The sequence below is a fragment of the Zychaea mexicana genome, assembly GCF_025766255.1.
Source record: "Zychaea mexicana strain RSA 1403 chromosome Unknown BDB00scaffold_12, whole genome shotgun sequence".
Taxonomy (NCBI): Eukaryota; Fungi; Mucoromycota; class Mucoromycetes; order Mucorales; family Lichtheimiaceae; genus Zychaea; species Zychaea mexicana.
The window spans coordinates 197,130-209,686 of NW_026516675.1; the positions used below are offsets into that span (position 1 = coordinate 197,130).

Below are 12,557 nucleotides of genomic sequence, written 5' to 3' on the forward strand. Positions count from 1 at the left end.
ATAAGTTGGTGTAACTAAAATAACTTTTATAAAATTAAATTATGTATGTATGTCTTGGCATGCATATGTACATTTAAAAATTTTGAAAATATAAAAACTGAATTTTTTTTCTTATATAAAAATAACACCTCATAATATTAAACATGAACAACACAATCACATTCAACAATGACAAAATTGTCCTTGATACAAATAAATTAAGTATATTTTTAAATAATAATAATATAAACATCCAAGAATTTGCTGAAAAAACGATTTATGAAAAATATGATATAAATTATAATATTAAAAAGAATAAATTATTAATAAAACGTAAAGCATCAAAAAAACAAAAAGAGTCATCTAAAAATAATTTAAGTAAAGCGAATAATGAAAGAGATATTATTTCTGTTAAAAAAAGTAAAGAGAACAAAAAGAGCCATCTAAAAATAATTTAAGTTGAAGCGAATAATGAAAGAGATATTATTTCTGTTAAAAAAAGTAAAGAGAAAACATTAAAGGAGAATGTAAAACTAAAGGAAAAATTACATAAATATGAGAAAAACTATGAAGATCCCGATACATTACCTCCAAAAGAAATAGTTGCTGAAAATTTTAAATTCTCAGCAAATTGAAATTCCTCCTATTTCAAATACCCAAATAAAAGAAACATATGCTGAAAAATCAAATTCTCAGCAATCCTCAATTCCTCATATTTCTGATGCAATGTTAGAAAACACCTCTGGTGCAGATGCCTCACAGGGTGATTCCGATAACGATGAATGTGAATCAGGTGAGGGTGAATATATGTGTATGATTGCATGTAAGCCCTGTATGGATAAATTAAGTGATACTTATAATTGTAATTTTATTGAAGAACTTATTTTAAAACTTAAAAAGGAAAAATATAAGTATAAAAGGTTCTTTAATTCATACTTTAGATATTATATTGATTTAATAAAAGCAAAAGAAATAAATAGGGATGATATTATGCAAATGTGTCAAGAGCAAATGCAGAAGTTAATCATTGAATATAGTCAGATATATACAGATGAAAATGGAAGTGAAGATGAAGATAGTAATGATTCTGATTAAAATTATATCGGCCATTAATGGCTATACCGGTTAGGACAGGCTTATTAACTATAACAAAATCAATAAACAACTAACAGCTAGACAACTAATAGCAGGACGCCAAGGGCATGTGGAAAGAATTTATGCGAAACATTTGCAAAGAAATAACATGAATGCGCTCCACTGACTCCACTACTCTTTACTTACCAGAGGCAAAGGGGTTTGTGCTTGAAGCAGGTTGAGCGTTGTTCATGGTTGTCTTCTAGCTTGAGTAATGAAGTCAAAGGTCGCCAAAGTATGCAGTAGAAAGAAATCAAGAAGAACGAAGGCAAACGCGAAATCAAAAGCAAAAAATTTTATTACCCATTCGATCATGTGCTTTTTCTTACGCCCATATTTTGTTAATGTTTAAATAACCTGTCACGACTATGAGAGAACAATAGTGTTCTCAACTTGCCCTAACTCTTTTACAACTTGGATTCGAGGAGGCATTTTCGAGCGGCGACGATAATATGTTGTTAGCCAACGAAACTGCTATTCATGCAGAGTGATCATAAAAGGTCGCCCTGCCATATGCTTAGCAACATGTAGAGCCAAAATGTCTAATTATAGATGTCATCAATGTCATTTCACTAGAAAAATACCTCTAAAAAATGTCCATAGAAGAGAGAGGACAACATATACAGACAATTTCAAATGAATTCTTCGGAAGTTACATCTGCCTTTGGTCCAAAAGTCATCGATCCTTCTTTTCTTTATAGAAGACATTCGTATTTTGCAATCTCTCAGTTATCGCGCCTCTATAGCCTGCTCATTTTTATGACACAAATCTTGGTTGGGACAATTGAGTGGCCTGCACGACCTTTCCTACAGATTTTTACAGGACAAAACAATATTTTTTATCGCATATCATTTAGCCGTGTCTGAATTCATTGACAAATGTTACTGTACATAAATATTTTGTACGTAGACATAAGGCTGCTTCCTTGATATCTTTATTGTCGACGCATTTAATTTTCTGTATGAATTTGATTTTACATACCATTTTCACTGCATACTCCCACCATGCGCTGAGAAGAACTTTGGCCACTGACACTGCAATGGCTCTGCATGTTGACGCGCAGCGACCTACTTTTTACTAATAGTAGCACCATGGATTATTATACCTCAAGTTTGCTGCCGACAATACCAGCCCGTATTGTAGCATTATACACTGATTGATGATGTGTTGTTCAACCTTGTTTCCCGCCATCGATTACGTGTCCTTCGATCGTCGTCGTCCTCGATGGATGCTGTTTATCTTCCCTTTACCAGTTCTCTATCACACCTGCGTTTGCTATACGTCCTCCATTATTAACTCCTTTCGACGAAAGTAGAAGTTTTGACAAGAAGGAACCAAATGTCAGCATGTTATTTGGCGATACATTATAGTCTTCCGCTATAGACGTAGTTGTGTCATCTGGTATAAAAATATTTTCGTTTTATATAGCGTGGGTCTTTAAAGATCTTGAAGACGCCATTGCATTACTGGAAAACGGTCGTAAGTAGCAAACATGGTCTCGTTGCTACTTAAGGATAATTGGGCTAAAAGTGTCCACACAATGTCCTACACATTGTTTCAAGAGTAGGTGAGCAGAGGGTCTTTTTCCAACGAGGGGAAACTCTTTTTCAACAAAGATAGAGGAGTGTGATGTGGAGGAAATGTTGAGAGTACGGTAGTGCACAAGCAGCAGGAGAGAAAGAAGCAACAGAAGCAAGTGAAGGGGAACAGGAGGATATCGATTCTGGAGGGCAGGGAATAAAAGGAATGGAAAAGGGAAAGTGAAGAGCTGAAGCCGAGAAGAAGTGTGAGTAATGCGCAAAGCAGAGGAGCAGCGGCTGTGAATATTGTCAGTAAAATGAGTAAGTAACCAATGTAGAGGAGCTGTCGCGGCGTGCGCTGGACACCTACATTATTGGGATTAGATTCCAGCGGTCGACTGAACGCTGCAGAATGAGTACTAAGCAGCATTCCAGGGCAGTTGTAAGCATGATGCAAGTCTATTCCCTGCAAGTGCTCGCTGGTAGTGCTTGACTTCAGTTATTAGTCGACGAAATAGACCCAGCTTATGCTGCTGCATATTTTATAGGAAGGACCCTGGAGTTTATTACATAAGCTTCTTGCGATGTATGTAGAAGAACAAGAAATATGGGGAAAGAAAGCCACCAAGTGATCTTTTCGTATAGCGATTCCACATTGCACAACAGAAGTTTTATTATTCCTTCTTCTGTAAAGCATAGTCCCTCAATCCTTCCAGCCAATCTTGATGACCATTGATCATGGGATTCGGCTTTTGTTTTGCCAACTTGACAGCAGCTGAACCGAGCTGTGACTCCTGCGTCAGAATACGAACACGATCTTGAGGCAAGTTCTCAAAGAGCCAAGCATGCATGACATCCAGCTCTGGCAATTGTTTGGCGGTCCAAGAGATACGGCCCACATCACTGCTTCCACCTCTGTTTTCGGTAGGCGGTTGAAAATCGATCACGCGTGCGTCTATAGACGGGAATCCAAACGTGCCAAACTTGAAATTCATGTTTGCTCGTAGGTGCGGACCGTTGTCACCATCAGGGAAAGTGATATTGCCCACATTGTCATAATACTCAGCCCATTTCGAAGTATCCGTGATCAGTGGCCAGACGTCTTGGTCTGTCAATCCCTGTACGACAATTTCATTGGATGCAAAATTGTCGGTTAGTCCAGGCAAGTATTTTTCGGGCCAGCGGACCGATGCGAGCTCGGCCATGGTTGTTTGCATATGGCAAGAAGAGATGTAGACGAACAAAGATAAGAATAAATGGAACAGCATCGCGCGCGAGAGAAAGAAGAAGATGATTCTGTGTAATGTTTGAATCGTCTGTGAATCAAGGAAAATTGGCATTTATCGTACTGATAGAATCAATAAAGCGAATGTGCATCAATCTCGGTGAATTTTCGTTGCTTCCAATTTTTGTTTGTGTACTATGTTAAAACACAAACAATGCAGGACAGTCATGTATCAATGAGACCAAGAGTTTCTGTCAAAGAAGCAATGACAGCCTCTCTATTGGATCAAATTGCTCCTCATAAACAACACTGTACAATAATAAGCTGCCATTACCAATTTACAGTAAGAAGGTATAAGAAGCGACATTTATTCATCTCTGAGTGTCCATGGATTATCGGCGAGGCCAGATGTCAATACTTCTAATTGACCCTCTTCGTTCACGACCACAATATCCTCCAACCGGATACCGAATTCACGGGGCACGTAGATACCCGGTTCCACGCTAAACGTCATTCCCACTTCCAGAGCCTGATCCGTGTTGCCTTGGTTCATCTACATTTACACATTTTTGTTCTCACGTACATCAGTATTTGCTTTCAGCAGATCAATTTCCCAAAACAGCTTAGAGCTAAAGCAGAACTTACATAGGGTTCCTCATGCATTTCCTATATTCGCATATCAATTGTTCGCCAAGTTAGTACAAAACAGCCGTACTTTTCTTTATGTGCTAAGATATCTTTTTTTTAAACATACCATTCCCAAGCCGTGTCCAAGACGATGAGTGAAATAACGACCGTAGCCAGCGGTAGTAATGATACGTCGAGCACTCAAATCGATTTCAGCACAAGAAGATCCAGCATGACCGAGATCGAGGACGTTTTTTTGGGCACGTTTCACAAGGTACCAAGCATCCACAATCGTCTGGTTGTGATCCTCTCGATTACCTAGGAAGAACGTGCGGGTCGTATCCGACTGATAACCCAACAACTCGCCTCCGGTATCGATAAGCACCGTTGAATCCTTGCCAACTTTTTTCGTAGTGCCCGGTTCGCCGTGAGGGAAAGCAGCATTTTCGTCGACCAGAGCAAGCACCCACGTATTGGTCAATCCAGCTGTCGTAAGTGCACGTGTCATCAAGGTGGCAATATCACTTTCGGTCATGCCCACATTGACATGAGGGCGGACCTGTCTGATGGCTTCCTCCGTGGCATGATTGACGCAGCGCAGAATATTAAGTTCAGCAGGTGACTTGACCATTCTTAAGGTTTGCAATGCCCGGGACGCGACCTGAACCCCTTTTCCTTGTCCGTTCACGCCGTTCTCCAATACCTGAGAAAGTCCATCAAAGATGAATAAGCGAGTTGTCGGCTCCACAAAGACTGTTGAGATATTGGCAAGCACTTGATCGGCCGTCACTGTGTAAGGCGATCCATGTTCGATCCATTCAACGATATCGGGCTGGATTTCATCAGGCAAGTTGGCGTCCTTGACAGCTTCAACAGCGCGCGTTGCTTCAAACATGGGTGTTACCACGGTTGTTTTGATGCCTCCCGGTTGTGAAGCATCTGCAACAAGCACGACCAAGAATGGCCGTTCGCTGAGTCCCCATGCAATGTTTGTGTAGTACAGCATGGTCGGTCCCCCTTCCATCACGTAGGCCGATGATTCAGGTAATGTTGCGGCGAGTTTCTTTTGACGCTTGATATATTCATTGGGTTGGATCGCTTGTGTGTGCGCACAATAGCCGCGTAATGAAGAAAAGTCCGGCAAGGGTTTCTTGGTGATGGGACTTTGATGGAACAAGTGTTGTAAAGCCCATACGCCGCCGGCTAAAGCAAATAGTAACGACAGTGCCAACATCGAACGCATCAACTAAATATTCATGGATAAAATTATTGTTATCTTCTTGCTAAAAAGGAGTAGCAGTTGCGGAAGAAAACACTTTTTAAAGAGAGGGAGAGTCTCCCGGAAGTGATTCCTGGTCATTCAAGTAATTGTCCTCTCACCATTGTCTTTTTCTTCACCTTGCCCCAATGGCGGTTTTGGCTGGCATACTGCTGATGCTGTCCAACAAGGGGAGTGATTTCCTCTTGCGATGCCATTGTATTTTTCCGTGAGAGAAGTGTGTAAGTACGGATCGATAAAAAGCACAGAAAAAAGCAGAAAAGTGAGAGAAGAAATATAAAAGACGTGAAGAAAAATAATAGATCGGTCACCTGTAGACCGTGACACCAACAAAGCGGAACTATCCGGACTATTCTCACGATGCAAAATGTTTCGTCAAAAAAAAGATACTAGTTTATCCATTCCACCAGCTGGCACATTATGCATGCCTTAATAGATATAGACAGTAGCGCACTATGTGCAGATGTACATACTCTATGAAACCGGTTGTACTGTCAAGCATACGATTTTCTGCTTATGGGTCATGTAGTCGATAATCGAAAATCATGCATGACGGTGATTGATGTGCGCTATAAAGTATTACCATACACGCCATTCCAACGATCAGTAGATGCTGAACCATCAAATCTTCGCTATCTGGATGCTATGTACTTGACGACAAACACCGAAATCACATACCCGCTATCTACGTATGTACCCTGGAAATCTACTCATAAGACTTGGCGCTTCGAGAAGAAGAAGAGTCATAAACTATTTTGTTTATTTGCTTTGGGGCGCTGATTATACCTTCAACAATAAGTGTTTCTGGCACGAGTCACATCTTTTTAACAATGACTACTGGCTAGTAGGTTTACTAAGATCTGGCTCCTATTATCGTAATTGTAGATGGTTTAAAAAACTTCATCAACGAAACCAACAATCAAATGTTCCAGTAAAACCGTCAATAATCACCGCCATGCGAAATGATGTAGGTCTGTGTATGTTATTGTCCCTTGTCTTTTAAGCTTAAAAAACGCCAGATTTATCAAACATTGATGTAAAGAACAACAAACAGAATAAAGTTTTAATATAATAGCTTATTACATTGCCAATAATGATCAATACATGTCAGTACAACAATGTGTGTACATGTAGCAGCAGGGACCGACACACGATTGCAATTTGCAACAAAAAGGTTAACACATCAGTGGCAGTTCTAGAAAAAGCTCAAACATGTTTTATACCGGCTTGTTGTCATAGTAATCAATGGTACATGTGTTACTGCTCATTTTTAAAAATTATGCGAGCAAACACGATTCTGAAACAAGCTGCCTAAAAAAATAGGTGGCACAACGCGTCCTTTATTTCTATCTTAATCCGAACGCCGAACGAGTAAAAAAAAACCGCGTTTCGCGTTTTCCCCCCGCGAACGCGTCCCTTCTTTTTTTTTTGCGTACTTTTGGCGCCTTTTACTTCCATTCAGGCACACACACACACCCGCATTTGCCAGTTCAGAACCGTAATGAAAACAAATTACTCTGAGCACCTGGCTCGATTTCAACATGCTTACCGTCCAAATATTCGTCGACCGTACGACCCCAGTTATACCCTCCATCCAAATGATAAAGCAGGAGCCAATGGTCAAAATGCTTCTTACAGTACGATAGGTACGTGCTCAATTAATTCAGTTCGTGCATCTCTTCTCGTTTTTCACACTGTGCTGTAACCTAAACGACAACTGAATTTTTTTTTGTTGGCATTGTTATAACCACGGCTGCAATACGATCGTTTCCAGCAACTTTAGCAACACCATCGTCAACTGGGAATAGCTTACCACGCAAACGACAGCGAGTAGGGGAACCTACAACTACTACCACTAATAATAACAGAAGCAATACTATATATAATAATGACGATCACGACGATAATGATGACGATATAATCGACTTGACAGCGTCACCGAGAAGAAATGGCGGTGCTACTTCTCATGGCCGTCTCAGCCTCAAACGACCAAAATCAGCAGCACAATCCACATCGTCCGCAGCAAGAAAAGACACATACACCACCTCCACACATTCTGATTTTCCGTCGCCTTTATCATCTTCAACTACAGCAGTGCAAAACAATAATCGTCAGCAGAGACAACAACAAACGCCCTATGGATGGACAGATAACGCTGCAACCACAACGGCAGCAAAACTTGACGACGACTTTGGACTGGATGATGATTTCTTTGATGGCGTATGTAATTTGTTTATTTAGACGGGCACAAACGGGGAATTGTAATTTAAAAAAAATGATGTGCTTTGTGTAGATGGATCCAACGGCCCTCGAAAACAATTTACTTCGCGAAGAAGAAGACATGGAATTCTCGGATTTGATGATGGATGACGATATCACGCGGATGATGGAAGAAGTCGAGACGGATTATACTATGCGCGCCCAGACTACGACACCATCAACAACAACAATGTCAGCACAAGCGCCGTCAGCACCATCAGCATCGCTCCCTGAGATGGAAAAACAACTCAAAAGTCTCATGCAGCAGGAAAATGTAATGAACTCTAAATTCGTCACTATTTTGCTGGATGACCGGGTGGATCAAAGCAAAAGGAACCAAATCAAAAAGGAAATGTAAGCTGAAGCTTTCTATGGATTAGTAAAAGAAGGGGAAAAAACCAATACTGATAAAACTTACTTTATACTTTGGATAGAGAGGAGCTCAAACGTCAGAAAGAAGAACTAGAGCTTGCAATTACACTCGAACGATCCAAATCCGAGTCTCCTAGCAACAGTAGAACCAAACACGGCCCTACTACTACTACTACTACTACAAGAGATAACTTTGGCGATGCCATTATCCTGGATGATATGGATGACATTGTTGATGACGATGATGACGACATATTCCAAACCAGTGCCAAATCCTCCGTATCGAACGTCGAAACCAGCAAAAAACACACCACCCCCGTCGTTCGTTCACGTTATTTCGATGCTAGCGCATCACCTCCAAATCCTCCACCCACACCTAAACCATCATCCGCAACTGCTTTCAACAACAACAACATTAATCCGACTGCGTCTTCATCCTCATCCACCCGCAATGCTTCGCCGCCAAAGCCCATCGCTGAAGGCTACCCATGGTCCAAAGATGTGACCAAGGCTATGCGACAAGTCTTTAAACTCAAGCAATTCCGCACCAACCAACTAGAAGCGATCAACACAACACTGAACGGGGACAACGTCTTTGTACTGATGCCCACAGGCGGCGGCAAATCCCTATGTTATCAACTCCCCGCCGTTGTCCGAAACCACAAACGCAAAGGTCTCTCCATTGTTGTTTCGCCCCTCCTATCACTAATGAGCGACCAAGTCGATGCACTTGTGAAAAAGGGTGTGCCAAGCTACTTGCTCAACGGCCAAACTACAGTGTCTCAGCGTCAGGATATTTATCGCGAGCTCAAAAGCTTGACTTTCCAGACGTGTCTCTTGTATGTGACGCCAGAAATGATTCAAAAATCACCCGCCTTTCGGAATGCAATGGATAATTTAAACAGACGCAACATGATTGCACGATTCGTTATTGATGAAGCGCACTGCGTATCCCAATGGGGTCATGATTTCCGTCCTGATTACAAAATGCTTGGCGATCTCAAGATCTCGTATCCGAACGTACCCATCATGGCACTCACGGCGACGGCAAATGAAATGGTGCAAAAGGATGTGATACATAACTTGCATATTGATGGTTGTAAAGTGTTAAAGCAAAGCTTTAACCGTGAAAATATCCAGTAAGTGCTCTGCCTTTTGATTTTTTTTCTCGATGGTGTGGGCTTTGCTATTTTCCTCGAAGAGGATGGCACACACACACACACACACTTTTTTTTACTAAATAGCGTAATTCTCTTACTAGATATGAGGTGGTTGCCAAGGGATCCAGAAGCAATCTATACAGCGACATGGACCGGTTTATTCGACAATACCCTAACAAATCAGGAATCATCTACTGTATCTCTCGAAAACAATGTGAAGACGTTGCCGATGTGTTGCGGAACGACTTTAGCATTAGTGCCACGCATTATCACGCCGCATTGGACCCAAACGAACGGACGGATGTCCAAAGAGCATGGCAAGAAGGACGCGTTCAAGTAATTGTGGCAACGATTGCGTTTGGTATGGGCATCGACAAGCCGGACGTCCGCTTCGTGATCCATCACTCGCTCCCTTCATCTGTTGAGGGCTATTATCAAGAGTCGGGTCGTGCGGGACGAGACGGATTGTTGGCTGTCTGTCGACTTTATTACTCTTTTGCGGATACGCGCCTGCATCGAGTCCTGATTGACAAGGGCGAGGGTAGCTGGCAACAAAAACAACGATTGATCGAAAACCTCAACAAAATGGTGCGATTTTGCGAGAACAAGTCGGATTGTCGTCGTAAACAGCTGCTTGGCTATTTCGGTGAGGTGTTTGATCCTCGTCTGTGTCGCGGCACATGTGACAATTGCCATGTCAACAAAGACACAACGATCGAGACCATAGATTATACCAAAGAAGCCGGAACGGCACTTACATTATTGGAAGTATTAGAAGAGGAAAAGGTGACTCTGATACAACTGATCGACATTCTACGTGGCTCGAAGTCAAAACGCTACATTGACCGTGGATACCACGAGATTGATGGCTTTGGCGCGCTTAAAACGGTGACCAAAACTGACGTCGATCGATTATTGAAGCATATGTTGTTAAGTGGTATACTTAAAGAGCGTACTGAAACCAATCTGGCAGGGTTTACAACGGCATTTGTTGAGGTAACGTTTGTAACAACGTACCCTTGGGTGAAGAGGAGAAAGCTTAGCTAATACAAGAACAATTTCGTTAATATGTATAGAGAACAAACAAATCATTGAAAGTTTTTGATGGTAGTCTGAGAGTCACACTGGATGTTCCCCGGCCTGCAAGTAGTAGTGTTAGAGTAAGTGCAAGATAAGAAGAGTTATTTCTTCTTTCTTATTATATACTAGTTCATAGACCTTTAAACACACACACAATACGTTTAGAGTGCTTCTACTAGTAGAAACACAAGTGGATCATCGTCATCCCCTTATACACCAAGTGCTTCCGCAAGGTCGACCACGACACACCCGACTGCATCATCATTATCCGGCTATAGTTATAATGGTAGTGATCGACTACAAAAGCCAGATGCTTCATCCCGTGGCAACAGCATGTCCTCTTCTTCCAGAAACAAGCAAGTCAATCGCAAACCTGAAACGGATGATCCTCGTCGAAAACAAATTGTAATGGCCTGCTTTCAAGAGATGCAGGAGGAGCGCAAAAGGGTAAGAAAGGGATCACACAATGAGAAGCTGAAAAAGGAACTAATTGTTTGTTTATTCACTCACTCACTCACTCTCTCCCTCTTTCTCTACCTTTTTCTTTAGATCGCTGCTCACCAAGGCATAGAACAACCGGCAACCACGATTTTCTCAGATACCGATCTCAAGATCTTTGTTTGTATCTCTTTTCTTTTTTTTCCTCTTCCTCTCTAGCCACATATATCAATGACCAATATTCTTCCAATGTTCTAGGCCGAAAGATTACCAACAAAGATCACGGACTTCATGAACGTAAGAAGCATGACCGAAGAAAAGTATGACCGATATGGAAGCAAATTCAGACAAATTGTTGCAAAGTATGCGAGACAGTATGAGGCTCTGGCTGGCACTACTACGGACACAACAAACTGAACCCGACCAGCATTGTAAATAATATACACCTCTTTGTATAATACATCCCTATGTTCCTACTACCTTCTCCAACTACCTGTAATGCCTTAATAACTTTTCTTTGATATTCAACATGTCATGTGTACATATAGCATACGTTATTTTTCGTATGGAAATAAATAATTAATGAAGCATCAATCACACAGATATATGGGATTATAATATTTACTACTCAATCGGAGAACGATCAGAAGAAGAGGGAAAGAGATACCGATGATTGCATTATGTATGATAGTATCCGGATCATACAGTACTGTACTTAATGTACATATTGTTGATCAAGATGATCATAGTGTGTTTATATACACTACAGTATGCTTTATTTACGGATGATATTGTTGATTCAAAACCACTACTATCGCGTCAATGAAATCGTAGCTACAACTAACTTTGCCTCAAACATTAAAAGCGCACATGTATACAATTGGACACTACGCTTCGAGCATCAGTATTATGTATTCGTGTGCACTCTAGGTAAGTGAGTATTTTATGCTTTTTTCCTTTGCACACTGACACTCGCCATATACAAAAGATTCCTTCAATTCTATTTGTGAGGGACTCTATAATAGAATAAAAAACGAGCAGCAGGAAAGGCGGTCTGATACATAGTATAAGAGTAGCACATGGCACAGACATCTGCCATGTGCTTTTTCTTCGGGTGTTGTAGGAAGCAAAATTTCACTAATAATTTGTCTATGTTTGTAATCATCATCACCATGATAATGATGATCATGCTACATACATGTGTACTCAAATAATCCGTTTGCTTTATCTACTATTGATGAGACATTGAAGGGTAACAAACAATTGAACATGAAGGGGTGTGATATTTTCTGTATGACCATGGCTGAGATAATGACCCGTGATTGACGTAAAATATAAATAAACCTGAGAAAATGGGAGGTAATTTGATAAAAGTGTGAAAAACCAGGCATTAATGCCTCTCGTTGTTGTGAATTATGTTTATTACTAAATATAATACAAGAATATTATGTATTAGCATGACGATAAAGTAAAGACAGATGAC

At 40.8% G+C, this 12,557-nt stretch overlaps 5 protein-coding genes across 5 annotated transcripts; 2 read left to right on the forward strand and 3 right to left on the reverse strand.

Moving 5' to 3' along the window:
• Positions 1–2,636: 2,636 nt before the first annotated feature.
• BDB00DRAFT_73129 (uncharacterized protein) lies at positions 2,637–3,186 on the reverse strand. The gene has a single exon (XM_053118320.1). The coding sequence runs from the start codon at positions 3,062–3,064 to the stop codon at positions 2,672–2,674; it is 393 nt and encodes a 130-aa protein (XP_052983054.1). The 5' UTR covers positions 3,065–3,186; the 3' UTR covers positions 2,637–2,671.
• Positions 3,187–3,308: 122 nt separating this feature from the next.
• BDB00DRAFT_757603 (uncharacterized protein) lies at positions 3,309–3,839 on the reverse strand (the record flags this gene model as incomplete). Its single annotated transcript, XM_053119000.1, has 1 exon — positions 3,309–3,839. One exon carries the CDS (start codon positions 3,837–3,839, stop codon positions 3,309–3,311), a length of 531 nt encoding a protein of 176 aa, XP_052983055.1.
• Positions 3,840–4,057: 218 nt separating this feature from the next.
• On the reverse strand, positions 4,058–6,112 carry BDB00DRAFT_73127 (peptidase M24, structural domain-containing protein). The gene is made up of 4 exons (XM_053118319.1): positions 5,867–6,112; positions 4,614–5,732; positions 4,505–4,525; positions 4,058–4,412 (listed from the first exon to the last, which is right to left on the reverse strand). The coding sequence occupies exons 1-4, from the start codon at positions 5,960–5,962 to the stop codon at positions 4,227–4,229; spliced, it is 1,422 nt and encodes a 473-aa protein (XP_052983056.1). The 5' UTR covers positions 5,963–6,112; the 3' UTR covers positions 4,058–4,226.
• A 2,503-nt stretch (positions 6,113–8,615) lies between these two features.
• BDB00DRAFT_757796 (P-loop containing nucleoside triphosphate hydrolase protein) lies at positions 8,616–10,603 on the forward strand (the record flags this gene model as incomplete). The annotated part of the gene is made up of 2 exons (XM_053119011.1): positions 8,616–9,535; positions 9,658–10,603. The coding sequence occupies 2 exons, from the start codon at positions 8,616–8,618 to the stop codon at positions 10,601–10,603; spliced, it is 1,866 nt and encodes a 621-aa protein (XP_052983057.1).
• On the forward strand, positions 10,530–11,677 carry BDB00DRAFT_807151 (uncharacterized protein). Its single transcript, XM_053122315.1, has 3 exons — positions 10,530–10,552; positions 10,610–11,083; positions 11,186–11,677. The coding sequence occupies exons 2-3, from the start codon at positions 10,970–10,972 to the stop codon at positions 11,291–11,293; spliced, it is 222 nt and encodes a 73-aa protein (XP_052983058.1). The 5' UTR covers positions 10,530–10,552; positions 10,610–10,969; the 3' UTR covers positions 11,294–11,677.
• The last annotated feature ends 880 nt before the right edge of the window (positions 11,678–12,557 follow it).